The sequence below is a fragment of the Bombina bombina genome, chromosome 3 (genome assembly GCF_027579735.1).
Source record: "Bombina bombina isolate aBomBom1 chromosome 3, aBomBom1.pri, whole genome shotgun sequence".
Lineage (NCBI taxonomy): Eukaryota > Metazoa > Chordata > Amphibia > Anura > Bombinatoridae > Bombina > Bombina bombina.
In genome coordinates, this window is record NC_069501.1 from 959,263,028 (window position 1) to 959,278,069 (window position 15,042).

Consider the following 15,042-nt stretch of genomic DNA (forward strand, 5'->3'; position numbering starts at 1 on the left):
ACCTGTAAAAAAATACAAACAACCCCCCCAACAGTAAAACCCACCACCCACACAACCAACCCCCCAAATAAAATACTATCTAAAAAAAACTAAGCTCCCCATTGCCCTGAAAAGGGCCTTTTGGATGGGAATTGCCCTTAAAAGGGTAGTTAGCTCTATTGCAGCCCAAAGTCCCTAACCTAAAAATAAAACCCACCCAATACACCCTTAAAACCCCCTGAAGATCGTCTTACCGGGAGAAGTCTTCATCCAAGCCGGGCCGAAGTCCTCAACGAAGCCGAGAGAAGTCTTCATCCAAGCCGGGAGAAGTGGTCCTCCAGACGGGCAGAAGTCTTCATCCAGACGGCATCTTCTATCTTCATCCATCTTGATTGGAACAGCCAATAGAATGCGAGCTCAATCCTATTGGCTGATTGGATCAGCCAATAGGATTGAACTTCAATCCTATTGGCTGATTGCATCAGCCAATAGAATTTTTTCTACCTTAATTCCGATTGGCAGATAGAATTCTATCAGCCAATCGGAATCTAAGGGACGCCATCTTGGATGACGTCACTTAAAGGTACCTTCATTCAGCTTTAGTCGTCGGATGAAGAGGATGCTCCGGGTCGGATGTCTTGAAGATGGACCCGCTCCGCGCCGGATGGATGAAGATAGAAGATGCCGTCTGGATGAAGACTTCTGCCCGTCTGGAGGACCACTTCGCCCGGCTTGGATGAAGACTTCTCCCGGCTTTGTTGAGGACTTCGGCCCGGCTTGGATGAAGACTTCTCCCGGGAATGTCGATCTCTAGGGGGTTTTAAGGGTGTATTGGGTGGGTTTTATTTTTAGGTTAGGGACTTTGGGGTGCAATAGAGCTAACTGCCCTTTTAAGGGCAATGCCCATCCCAATGCCATTTTCAGGGCAATGGGGAGCATAGGTTTTTTTTAGATAGTATTTTATTTGGGGGGTTGATTGTGTGGGTGGTGGGTTTTACTGTTGGAGGGGTTGTTTGTATTTTTTTTTACAGATAAAAGAGCTGATTACTGTGGGGCAATGCCCCGCAAAAGGCCCTTTTAAGGGCTATTGGTAGTTTAGTTTAGGCTAGGGATTTATTTTATTTTGGGGGGCTTTTTTATTTTATTTTAATAGGGCTATTAGATTAGGTGTTATTAGTTTAACCCCTTAATGACAACTGACGTACCAGGTACGTCATGCATTAACAAGCAGTTAATGACAATGGACGTACCTGGTACGTCAGTTGTCAAACAGAGTGCTGGAAGCGATCACAAATGCTTCCAGCAGCTCTGAGGGTATTGCAGTGATGCTTCGATATGGAGGCATCCTGCAATACCACTTTACAAGCCTCCGATGCAGAGAGAGCCACTCTGTGGCCCTCTCTGCACCGGTAGCGATAGTGCCAGTGTCCGCCGGGTGCACGATGCGCGTGCACGTGCACCCATTAGCCACACTGACACCAATGAATGAGGGCAGAAAGGGGAAAAAAAAGGGAATTTTTTTTTTAAAAAATATAAAAGGATCTGGGAGGGGGTGGGGGTATTGTGGGGGGCTGCTACACTACAGAAATAGTTTTTTAAGTAAAAAATAAAATAAAAATACTTTTTGGGGGGTTTCTGGGGCCAAACTGGGTACTGGCAGACAGCTGCCAGTACCCAAGATGGCGGTAATTAGGTAGGGGAGAGGGTTAGAGAGCTGGAGGGGGGATCAGGGAGGTTGGGGCTAAGGCAGGGGTCCATCACAGCTAAAATACTTTATTATTTTTATTTTAAAAAAAAAAAACAAACCTCTTTTATTTAGTACTGGCAGACTTTCTGCGAGTACTTAAGATGGCGGGAACAATTGTGGAGTGGGGGAGGGAAGAGAGCTATTTGGGAGGGATCAGGGGGTGGGATGTGTCAGGTGGGAGGCTGATCTCTAAAATTAACCCTGCAAGCTCCCTACAAGCTACCTAATTTAACTGCCTTCTAATTACCAAAAAGCAACGCCAAAGCCATATAAGTCTGCTATTTCTGAACAAAGGGGATCCCAGAGAAGCTTTTACAACAATTTCTGCCATAATTGCACAAGCTGTTTGTAAATAATTTCAGTGAGAAACCTAAAATTGTGAAAAATGTTAAGTTTTTTTTTTTATTTGCTCGCATTTGGCGGTGAAATGGTGGCATAAAATATACCAAAATGGGCCTAGATCAATACTTGGGGTTGTCTACTACACTACACTAAAGCTAAAATTAACCCTACAAGCTCCCTACAAGCTCCCTAATTAACCCCTTCACTCCTGGGCATAAAACACGTGTGGTGCGCAGCGGCATTTAGCGGCCTTCTAATTACCAAAAAGCAACCCTAAAGCCATATAAGTCTGCTATTTCTGAAAAAAGGGGATCCCAGAGAAGCATTTACAACTATTTGTGCCATAATTGCAGAAGCTGTTTGTAAATAATTTCAGTGGGAAACCTAAAGTTTGTGACAAATTTTGTGAAAAAGTGAACTTTTTTTTTTTTTGATCGCATTTGGCGGTGAAATGGTGGCATGAAATATACCAAAATGGACCTAGATCAATACTTTGGGTTGTCTTCTAAAAAAAAATATATACATGTCAAGGGATATTCAGGTATTCCTGACAGATATCAGGGTTCCAATGTAACTAGCGCTAATTTTGAAAAAAAGTGGTTTGGAAATAGCGAAGTGCTACTTGTATTTATTGCCCCATAACTTGCAAAAAAAGCAAAGAACGTGTAAACATTGGGTATTTCTAAACTCAGGACAAAATTTAGAAACTATTTAGCATGGGTGTTTTTTGGTGATTGTAGATGTGTAACAGATTTTGGGGGTCAAAGTTAGAAAAAGTGTGTTTTTTTCCATTTTTTCCTCATATTTTATTATTTTTTTTTTAGTAAATTATAAGACATGATGAAAATAATGGTATCTTTAGAAAGTCCATTTAATGGTGAGAAAAACGGTATATAATATGTGTGGGTACAGTAAATGAGTAAGAGGGAAATTACAGCTAAACACAAACACTGCAGAAATGTAAAAATAGCCATTGTCATTAAGGGTAAGAAAATTGAAAAATGGTCCGGTCATTAAGGGGTTAAATATCTGTAATTTCTTTATTATTTTCTGTAATTTAGTGTTTGTTTTTTTTGTACTTTAGCTAATTTAATTTAATTTAATTTATTTAATTGTATTTAGTTTAGTTAATTTATTTAATTATAGTGTAGTGTTAGGTGTTAGTGTAACTTAGGTTAGGTTTTATTTTACAGGTACCTTTGTATTTATTTTAGCTAGGTAGTTATTAAATAGTTAATAACTATTTAATAACTATTCTACCTAGTTAAAATAAATACAAACTTGCCTGTAAAATAAAAATAAACCCTAAGATAGCTACAATGTAACTATTAGTTATATTGTAGCTATCTTAGGGTTTATTTTATAGGTAAGTATTTAGTTTTAAATAGGAATAATTTAGTTAATGATAGTAATATTTATTTAGATTTATTGTAATTATATTTGTTAGGGGGTGTTAGGGTTAGGGTTAGACTTGGGTTTAGGGGTTAATAACTTTAATATAGTGGAGGCGACGTTGGGGGCGGCAGATTAGGGGTTAATAAATGTAGGCAGGTGGCAGCGACATTGGGGGCAGCAGATTAGGGGTTAATAAATAGTTTGTAGGTGTCGGCGATGGGGGCAGCGGATTAGGGGTTAATACATATAATGTAGGTGGCAGCAGTGTCCGGAGCAGCAGATTAGGGGTTAATAAATATAATGTAGGTGTCGGCAATGTCGGGGGTGGCAGATTAGGGTTAATAAGTGTAAGATTACGGGTGTTTAGACTCGGGGTTCATGTTAGGGTGTTAGGTGTAAACATAATTTTTATTTCTCCATAGGAATCAACGCTGCTTTTTTGCAGGTGTTAGACTTTTTCTCAGCCGGCTCGCCCAGTTGATTCATATGGGGAAATTGTGCACGTACGACCAGTTCGCCGCTGACTTAAGCAGCGCTGGTATTGGAGTGCGGTAATGAGCAAAATTTTGCTCAACGCTCACTTCTTGTCTTTTAACGACGGGTTGATGAAAACTCGTAATACCAGTGCTGCATGTAAGTGAGCGGTGAGGGAAAATGGCTCGTTAGCACCGCACAGCCTCTAACGCAAAACTCGTAATCTGGGCCTTAGTTTTTGAAAGCTATAAAAGTGAAAGAGCATTTTTGAATTGTGAGCAAGCACAATAATTAAAGTGATATGAAACACAAAAGTCCTTTTGTGATTCAGATAGAGAACACAATTAGAATACAAAGTTTCCAATTTACTTCAATTATCAAATTTGCTTTGTTCTCTTCTCACTCATTGTTAAAGAGATATCTAGATAGGTAGGCCTAGATTTGGAGTTCGGCGGTAAAAGGGCTGTTAACGCTCCGCGGGCTTTTTTCTGGCCGCACCATAAAATTAACTCTGGTATCGAGAGTTAAAACAAATGCTGCGTTAGGCTCCAAAAAAGGAGCGTAGAGCATTTTTACCGCAAAAGCAACTCTCGATACCAGAGTTGCTTACGGACGCGGCCGGCCTCAAAAACGTGCTCGTGCACGATTCTCCCATAGGAAACAATGGGACTGTTTGAGCTGAAAAAAAACCTAACACCTGCAAAAAAGCAGCGTTCAGCTCCTAACGCAGCCCCATTGTTTCCTATGGGGGAACACTTCCTACGTCTGCACCTAACACCCTAACATGTACCCCGAGTCTAAACACCCCTAATCTTACACTTATTAACCCCTAATCTGCCGCCCCCGCTATCGCTGACCCCTGCATATTTTTTATAACCCCTAATCTGCCGCTCCGTAAAACGCCGCCACCTACGTTATCCCTATGTACCCCTAATCTGCTGCCCTAACATCGCCGACCCCTATGTTATATTTATTAACCCCTAATCTGCCCCCCACAACGTCGCCTACACCTAACTACACTTATTAACCCCTAATCTGCCGAGCGGACCTGAGCGCTACTATAATAAAGTTATTAACCCCTAATCCGCCTCACTAACCCTATCATAAATAGTATTAACCCCTAATCTGCCCTCCCTAACATCGCCGACACCTACCTTCAATTATTAACCCCTAAACTTCCGATCGGAGCTCACCGCTATTCTAATAAATGGATTAACCCCTAAAGCTAAGTCTAACCCTAACACTAACACCCCCCTAACTTAAATATAATTTAAATCTAACGAAATAAATTAACTCTTATTAAATAAATGATTCCTATTTAAAGCTAAATACTTACCTGTAAAATAAATCCTAATATAGCTACAATATAAATTATAATTATATTATAGCTATTTTAGGATTAATATTTATTTTACAGGCAACTTTGTAATTATTTTAACCAGGTACAATAGCTATTAAATAGTTAAGAACTATTTAATAGTTACCTAGTTAAAATAATAACAAATTTACCTGTAAAATAAATCCTAACCTAAGTTATAATTAAACCTAACACTACCCTATCAATAAAATAATTAAATAAACTACCTACAATTACCTACAATTAACCTAACACTACACTATCAATAAATAAATTAAACACAATTGCTACAAATAAATACAATTAAATAAACTAGCTAAAGTACAAAAAATAAAAAAGAACTAAGTTACAGAAAATAAAAAAATATTTACAAACATAATAAAAATATTACAACAATTTTAAACTAATTACACCTACTCTAAGCCCCCTAATAAAATAACAAAGCCCCCCAAAATAAAAAATTCCCTACCCTATTCTAAATTAAAAAAGTTACAAGCTCTTTTACCTTACCAGCCCTGAACAGGGCCCTTTGCGGGGCATGCCCCAAGAATTTCAGCTCTTTTGCCTGTAAAAGAATAAATACAATACCCCCCCCCCCAACATTACAACCCACCACCCACATACCCCTAATCTAACCCAAACCCCCCTTAAATAAACCTAACACTAAGCCCCTGAAGATCTTCCTACCTTGTCTTCACCATCCAGGTATCACCGATCCGTCCTGGCTCCAAGATCTTCATCCAACCCAAGCGGGGGTTGGCGATCCATAATCCGGTCCAGAAGAGGCTCCAAAGTCTTCCTCCTATCCGGCAAGAAGAGGACATCCGGACCGGCAAACATCTTCTCCAAGCGGCATCTTCGATCTTCTTCCATCCGGTGCGGAGCGGGTCCATCTTGAAGCAGGCGACGCGGATCCATCCTCTTCTTCCGATGTCTCCCGACTAATGACGGTTCCTTTAAGGGACGTCATCCAAGATGGCGTCCCTCGAATTCCGATTGGCTGATAGGATTCTATCAGCCAATCGGAATTAAGGTAGGAATTTTCTGATTGGCTGATGGAATCAGCCAATCAGAATCAAGTTCAATCCGATTGGCCGATCCCATCAGCCAATCAGATTGAGCTCGCATTCTATTGGCTGATCGGAACAGCCAATAGAATGCGAGCTCAATCTGATTGGCTGATTGGATCAGCAGTTATGAAGCTGCTCCATAACTGATCGGCCTGCTCTGAGGCCGCGGACATCAATCAGCCCGATCCTATATGATCGGGCCGATTGATACCCCCTGCTAGCGGCCGATTGGCCACGAATCTGCAGGGGGCAGCATTGCACAAGCAGTTCACAAGAACTGCTTGTGCAATGATAGATGCCGACAGCATATTCTGTCGACATTCATCGATGTCTGTCGGATGAAAAATCAGCCCCTTAGTATGTATGAAAAATAGCGTTAAAATCTGTTTGAAACTTTCCATTGCAGGCAAGCATAAAGATTACAAACACTAAAGAATTGTTGTAGATTTTAAAGGGATATGAAATCTAAAAATGATCTTGTATGATTCAGAGTATGCTGTTTCATTTTACTTATATTATAACATTTGCTTTGTTCCCTTGATATTCTTTGTTAAAGAGATACCTAGGTATGCATCTGGGGCACTACATGGCAGGAAATATCATTCTTGCAAAACTGCTGCCGTATAGTGCTCCAGAAATGAGCCAACTCCTATGCATATGTCCCTGCTTTTCAACAAAAGTTACCAATAGAACAAATACAAATTTGATAATAGAAGTAAATTAGAAATTTGTCAAAAGAAAATTTTTGGGTTGCATATCCCTTTAATCAGCTCTTTATTTTTATAGGAATGATATTACAATATTTATAGTTATATTCTTAACTTGTGCACCATAAAGTAGCTCTCTATAGAAGAGTCAGTGTGATCTGTGCCACTGGATGTCACTATGACATTACCTTCAGTACATAGAGAGGGCGCCTTTCATAGGAGTAACCAATGTTAATTTTCTCAAGCATGTCAGGATGCTTCTGTGTTATTTGTTCCATCCAGGTGTAGATCTAATAAGAAAACCATTTATAAAATGTTATTACACCTGGTGAGACTTTGTATTCTTTATAGATGGGTATATTATTTATAATAGAAACTGAATATGTAGTAATGATTCAATACATTGTTATTATTATTATTATTATTAAGCAATTACAACAGAAAAAAAATCTATTTAGCTTCATATCCTGTTTGCAAGGCCAGTACAAGATTTGTTTTCTGGAGGTCCAAAGGAAGATACATTTTACCACCACTTAACAACATCTGTCCTTTAATTTTACTCTACTAGGGACATTGTGACATTGTGACGTTAAAAGTACAGCATTTTAACATTTTGAGGATACTTTTGCCTGAAAGAATGTTAATGAATGCTGTAGTATCAGCTACGTCACTGCTACCAATGTTTACTGGCTGAAAAATGAAAGAAAAGCAAATCCCCCCCCCCCCCCCCCCCCACTGTTTTGCATTTTTAAATTCCGTTGTTTAGATAAAACTTTGAAAAAACTGTCCCAATGTCATATAAGTAATGTTAATAATAATCTTATGTATTGACTTATTTGTTCCTTTTACATACTGTATATCATTACAAATAAATTATTACATTAAATTTAATTTTTTTACATCTATCGATAAAAAATATCATTATTATATAATTATATATGAATTTGCTCAAAAATTGGTGAAATATTTGAGACAGTCATGGGCAAACAGTATCATTCAAAGGACCACATATGCGATCAATACACAAAATTTCTTTCTAAGGATGAAAATGGAATATTCTTTTCTAATCCCCCTGTTGGGGTTGCATGGGACCCTCTGTGGGATGCATATAACCTCCATGCCAACAGTTACTCAACCACTGCCCTGAATAAAGCTCAAACCCCAAATACTGGGCAGTATTTAAGCCCAGCTTTTACATTATTTGACTTTAATAAAGACAATTGTTATTCAGTCGAGCTGGAGTAATTGGTGATTTTGGGAAAGAAGTGGGAGCATACATAGATGATCGTTCTGACGGCTGAGGCTTGTTCCTGTCACGCTGAGTCAGTGAGCTGGAATTATGAGTACCTTTTACTTGGGGACAAGTGGTGATATTGTCATCAGGATGTTCTACACAAAGAGGCACCTTCTTGTTTGTCTTGTGTTATTAGATTCCCCGTGGATGGTGAAAGAAGAGTGGCCTTGGTTCATTTGAGACGACCATTGCAGAGCTTCCATTAAGGGGATGGGACATTGGACATTATTTGCACATAGACACAATTTAGACTATAATATTGATTGTATATAGTAATTTTTATTAGTTTGTGTGTGGATATACACTATTGTACATTTGGCGCCATCTTTATCCTGATTTAGGTATCAGGGTGTTGCTAATACAGAGCTACAAAATTGCATAAGAGGATAGTTGGGTATCTACAAAATAAATTATATGGATGAACATCTGATCACTAATGCCATTTGTGTTATATAAATAATCTTACACTGTGCAGAGCTACTTTGCAATGAAAGCAAAGGTAATAGCCACCTAATATTTCAAGAGACTTATGGAACAGGGTATAAAACTCTTGATCAATGGTCTAAAAACCTCCACTAAAAACAGCACTACCTAAATCATGAGATATAAAGGGCTAGATTACAAGTGGTGCAGTAACTGTTGAAAGTATACATGATTGCATGAAACCCTCTAGTAAAGGGTAGCGCGCTAAAAAGTTGCACTAAACACAACATAAATACAGTTAAAAATATGGTTACATTCATATAAACTATCTGTTAAAAATGAACACATACATATGGAAAAAAAGTTATAAGGGTTTAAGGTATTTGTTATGACAAGGCGTTTGACTGCAAAGGGCTATAATGTATACATAAATATACATGTCTAAATTATGTATATGTATATATATATATATATATATATATATAAAAATATATACTCCACAGTATCCATGCACTCACTCGTAGAATTTAGTGTTCTTAAGCCCGGGTGTCTCCTCCACAATATTCAAACAACTTTTCCACATATGAGGGCACTTACAGGTCTTATTTCTTTCATGTAAATGGCAAGAGTCCATGAGCTAGTGACGTATGGGATATACATTCCTACCAGAAGGGGGCAAAGTTTACCAAACCTCAAAATGCCTATAAATACACCTCCCACTACACACATACTTCAGTTTTACAAACTTTGCCTCCTATAGAGGTGGTGAAGTAAGTTTGTGCTTGATTTTTTTGATTTCTTCTATGATAAGCACTTTTAAGCATTCTGAAGACCAATTCCTCTCAGAGTACAGTGTTTGTCAGAGGATATTGCCTGTTGATTTTTATGGTTTCACTCATGGGAAATCTTTTCAAGGGTTTTCTGTTATCGGCCGTAGGGATTCATCTCCTACCTCCCTTTTCAGATCGACGAGATACTATTATACAATTACCTCTGCTGATAGTTTTCAGTACTGGTTTGGCTGTCTGCTAAATGTGATGGGTGTCTTCGGTAAGTATGTATCATTATTATCAGCTATGTTTGGCGCTTTATGTATTAATATAAAGTTTTAAATATATATGTACGTCTATAGTGTCGCAAATTTCGTCATTTCCTGCATCTTTATTGACGTTAGGTTGTTTGGCGTGAAGTCGCTCTTGTTATGACGTGAGTTGCGTCATTTCTGGATGTTCATTGGCGCCAAAAAAAAATCACTTTGCGTCATGCAATCCCCTATGCTCGTTTTCATATTAGCCCTCTGCAGCTTTGCATGCTGAATCAATGGTGCAGGGATTATACTCGGATATCACAATTGATATACTTAAATCCCAATATTCAACTCTCTCTGTCCTGGTGGTTGGACCATCATCAGATTATTCAAGGGGCCTCTTTTGTTCGTCCTTCCTGGACTGTGATCTCAACAGATGCAAGTTTTACAGGTCGTGGAGCTGTCTGCGGTCTCTGACAGCACAAGCGGTTTGGAAACCTCAAGAGGCGAGGTTACCAATCAATATTTTAGAACTCCATGCTATCTTCAGAGCTATTCAGGCCTGGCCTCTATTAAAGAGAGAACTTTTCATTCGCTTTTAGACAGACAATATCACAACTGTGGCATATGTCAATCATCAGGGAGGGACTTACAGTCCTTTAGCAATGAAAGAAGTATCACGGATACTTTCTTGGGTGGAATACAACTCTTGTCTAATTTCTGCAATTCATATCCCAGGTGTAGACAATTGGGAAGTGGATTATCTCTGCCGTCAGACTTTGCATCTGGGGGAGTGGTCTCTCCATCGAGATGTGTTTTTTTCAGATTGTACAGATGTGGGGTCTTCCAGAAATAGATCTGATCGCTTCCCATCTAAACAGCAAACTTCCCAGATATCTTTCCAGGTCCAGGGATCCTCAGGCGGAGATGGTGGATGCATTAGCAGTTCCTTGGTCTTACCAACTTGCTTATATTTTTCTGCCTCTAGTTCTTCTTCCAAGGGTGATCTCCAAAATCATAATGGAACAATTGTATGTGTTTCTGATAGCACCAGCATGGCCTCACAGGTTTTGGTATGCGGATCTTGTCCGGATGTCCAGTTGCCAACCTTGGTCACTTTCTTTAAGGCCAGACCTTCTTTCTCAAGGGCCGTTTTTCCATCAGGATCTCAAGTCACTAAATTTGAAGGTATGGAAATTGAACGTTTAGTGCTTAGCCATAGAGGTTTCTCTGACTCAGTAATCAATACTATGTTGCTGGCTCCTAAGTCTGTTTCTAGGAAGATTTATTATCGGATTTGGAAAACCTATATTTCATGGTGTTCTTCTCATAAATTCTCTTGGCATTCTTTTAGAATTCCTAGAATTTTACAGTTTCTTCAGGACGGTTTAGATAAAGGTTTGTCTGCAAGTACTTTGAAGGGACAAATCTCTGCTCTTTCTGTTTTATTTCATAGAACAATTGCTAAACTTCCTGATATTCACTGTTTTGTTCAGGCTTTGGTCCGTATCAAGCCTGTTATTAAGTGCTAGAAGAGTTTCTGAATTGTCTGCTCTCTTTTGTGAGTCTCCTTTTCTGATTTTCCATTAGGATAAAGCTGTTTTGCGGACTTTGCTTAAATTTCTTCCTAAGGTTGTGAATGCTAACAACATTAGTAGGGAAATTGTTGTTCCTTCTTTGTGTCCGAATCCTAAAAATTTGCTTAAAAAATCGTTACACTCTTTGGATGTTGTAAGGGCTTTGAAATACTATGTTGAGGCTACTAAGGATATCAGGAAGACTTCTAGTCTATTTGTTGTATTTTCTGGTTCTAGGAAAGGTCAGAAAGCTTCTGCCATTTCTTTGGCATCTTGGTTAAAGCTTTTGGTTCACAAGGCTTATTTGGAGGTGGAACAGTCTCCGCCTCAGAGAATTACAGCTCATTCTACCAGATCAGTTGCCACTTCTTGGACTTTTAAGAATGAAGCTTCAGTTGATCAGATTTGAAAAGCAGTAACTTGGTCTTCTTTGCACACATTTACTAAATTTTACCATTTCAATGTATTTGCTTCTTCTGAAGCAGTCTTTGGTAGAAAAAATCTTCAGGCAGCTGTTTCAGTTTGATTCTTCTGTTTTTAAGAAGAACTTATTTTTTGGATTTAATTTATCAGCAGAAATAGCTGTTTTTATTTTATCCCTCCCTCTCTAGTGACTCTTCTCTGGACTTCCACATCTTGGGTATTTTATCCCATATATCACTAGCTCATGGACTCTTGCCATTTACATGAAAGAAAACATAATTTATGTAAGAATTTACCTGATGAATTAATTTCTTTTATAATGGCAAGAGTCCATGAGGCCCATCCTGTTTTTGGTGGTTATATTTTTGTATAAAAGCACAATATTATTTTCCAATTCCTCTTTTTTTGTATGCTTTTTTACTCCTTTTTACACCTCACTACTTGGCTATATGTTAAACTGAAGTATGTGTGTGGTGGGAGGAGTATTTATAGGCATTTTGAGGTTTGGGAAACTTTGCCCCCTCCTGGTAGGAATGTATTTCCCATACGTCACTAGCTCATGGACTCTGGCCATTGTGAAAGAAATGAATTTATCAGGTAAGTTCTTACATAAATTGTGTTTTTTTTCATAAACACATTCTTTATTTAGCAAAAAGTCATCATAATACAGTCGCTGTTTCAGCTAATCCATTTAGCCTTTGTCAAGACCATCTCACTTTAATTCCGTGTACTCAGCGTTATATAACGCCATTCTGAAGCTGCTCATGCAGAAATATTACTTTTACTGATTGTCTAGGTGCATGGCAACATTCAAAAGCAGCCCATCTAGAGTAACAATGGGTCTGTAAGCACTGCATATTCAGTCAGAATATAAACACACACTACACATTAATACATTGCATGCTGTCAGAGATTATTGTCCCCAACAGGTGAATGTAATGATTGTAGAGAAAGACAGGGCATTTATTTGCTACTTTAGTGCCAATCTGGTTACCGCACTGGCGAGCCTGGATGTGCACAATTTCACACAAGGTTGCAAATTTGTTTTCTAGTGAAGAGGGGAGCTTAGGTCAGTTATAGGAACCCTTTGTGGATGTTGCAACTCTCTACTCTCTTATATCCCTCCCAGTCTGGTGAACTCCACCTCTGTTTAATTGAAGAAAGCAGGATTTTTTTTTTCTTCAAAAATCGCAAGAATAAAAAATTACCATTATTTGCATCATGCAATTAATTGCACAGCCCTAGTACTAAGTATAAAGCAATGGTAGATATCTCAAAATAAAATAAAATGACAAATAGTAACTGATTTTTGTCTAACATAACTCTGAGGTCCTCAAACTCATACTATAGCCTTAATATTTAGACTAAGCTCTACCAGATGTAATACAGCAAAGCAATGAGACATATGGCTATTGGTAGGAAAAAAAATCAAACACCAAACAGTATTGCATATAATAGGATGGCTCAAGTACAAAAACATATATGAAGCTCAGTTTTACTCAATACATTTAAAATATGTCTTAAGTCAACAATAAAGTCCTTTAGCCTATAATATATAATATAAGACTCAGAGTATGGACCTGAAGTAGGGTGTAGTAAAGTGCATTAAAACAATATGCCATATGCACATCCATTATCATTAGCATATATACCCGTGAAAATGTACAATTAAGCAGTCTCCACCATGCTGCCTCACAAGTCCCACAATGTTTTAAGTTTATCATCAAAATCAAGTTAGATGCTAAGCTTGGGGGCAAAATAAAATTTGTACATATAGCTTATACCAGACTTTAGACAATCAAGATCACAAAGAGATTATTAACTTTGTCTCTTGATGAAATCATGAAGAAAAATAGAGGGCAAATTAATAAACCTGGTAGGTCATTAATACTTGAAATGAATGCTTCTCTCAAATGAAATGTCTTTGGTAGGATCAGGACCTTCGTCAATCAGAAAGGTAGATCTTCGTAAAGAATTTCCCCCCAAACACTCATACATATAGTAGTATCTCGGTATACAGATAGTAATTATTAAGCCTTAGCTCATTGCTATTCTAAGATTATCTCTCACCTGTTCTGTTTTAAAAAATCAATATAATCCTCTCACCACTGAGGCCTATTATTAACTAAAGATCTATAGATAACACTCTGTTGTGCTTGGCAGCTAACTCTATGTCCTGGGCAAGTCCAAGTATTGCACTTCCACCAGTAATAAACACACCACAATATGAGCCTTCAGCCTACACCACAGGAATCAGGCTTGTGTTGCCAGTCTATTACTGCATTATGTGTGCCTGAGGAAAGTCAGAGCTGAAGCGATCTTCGGTCTGTTTATTTCTATGTGCGGTGGTATTAATCTTTGAACCCAGGTCATCATCCATGTAGTCATATAGGGTACCGTGGTACACTGTTACTGCAGTGGAAGCTTACATAGGCAAGGTGCTGTAGTATGTGGTGCTGGATATACCAGAAACTTCCCCTCTCTGCATGCCGGGGGCTTAATGATTTCACTTGTTCTCCCTGGCAGCTTCATGGGGTGTCGCATATTGTATCAACGAGCGATTTGCTTGTTGCAGCTCTACCATGCTGCTAGTAGACATGTGCGATTCGTTTCGATTCGGAAATTCGGAAAATTCGGCAAATTCAGCGATTCGGATTGAACCGAATTTCCGAATTAAAATTCTGCCGAATTTTCCGAATCTAACCGAATCGAACCGAATCGATTCGTAAATTCGGATGGCCATTGGGATTACACTAGTATTGTACAGTATGTTAGGTTAACACCTAATATACAATATAATACTAGTCTAATCCCACGTAACACTTACCGAAATGCCGAATTTACGAACCGAATTGAACCGAATCGAACCGAATCCAGCCGAATTTCTTCGAATCCGAATGAATCCGAAACGAATCCGAAACGAATCGATTCATAATTTTCCGAATTTGAATCGATCCGAACCGAACTTCGAAAAATTCTGAATCGATCCGAACCGAACCGAATTTTTTCGCCATGCACATGTCTAGCTGCTAGCATAAGTGGGCTGGGATAATCCAAAAGACAGCTTTACTTCCTCTAAGAAATTGCATCAGTGCTCTTCCAGTAAGCTCACCAGCTGCTTGAAAAACTCTCAAGCCTTTTCCATGTTGTTTGCAGTGTCTACTGAGATTGCACTGCTTTCAGCAGATCCTAGAGAGATACAACCAGGGTTTAGGCCACTACCACAG

General features: G+C 38.7%; 1 protein-coding gene across 1 annotated transcript in view; it reads right to left on the minus strand.

Moving 5' to 3' along the window:
* CPB2 (carboxypeptidase B2) overlaps positions 1-15,042 on the minus strand; it is an 80,865-nt gene that overhangs the window by 26,773 nt on the left and 39,050 nt on the right. Inside the window, exon 5 of the mRNA XM_053708005.1 lies at positions 7,260-7,361. Coding sequence (XP_053563980.1) covers positions 7,260-7,361 — 102 coding nt within the window. The remainder of the gene's footprint in view (positions 1-7,259; positions 7,362-15,042) is intronic.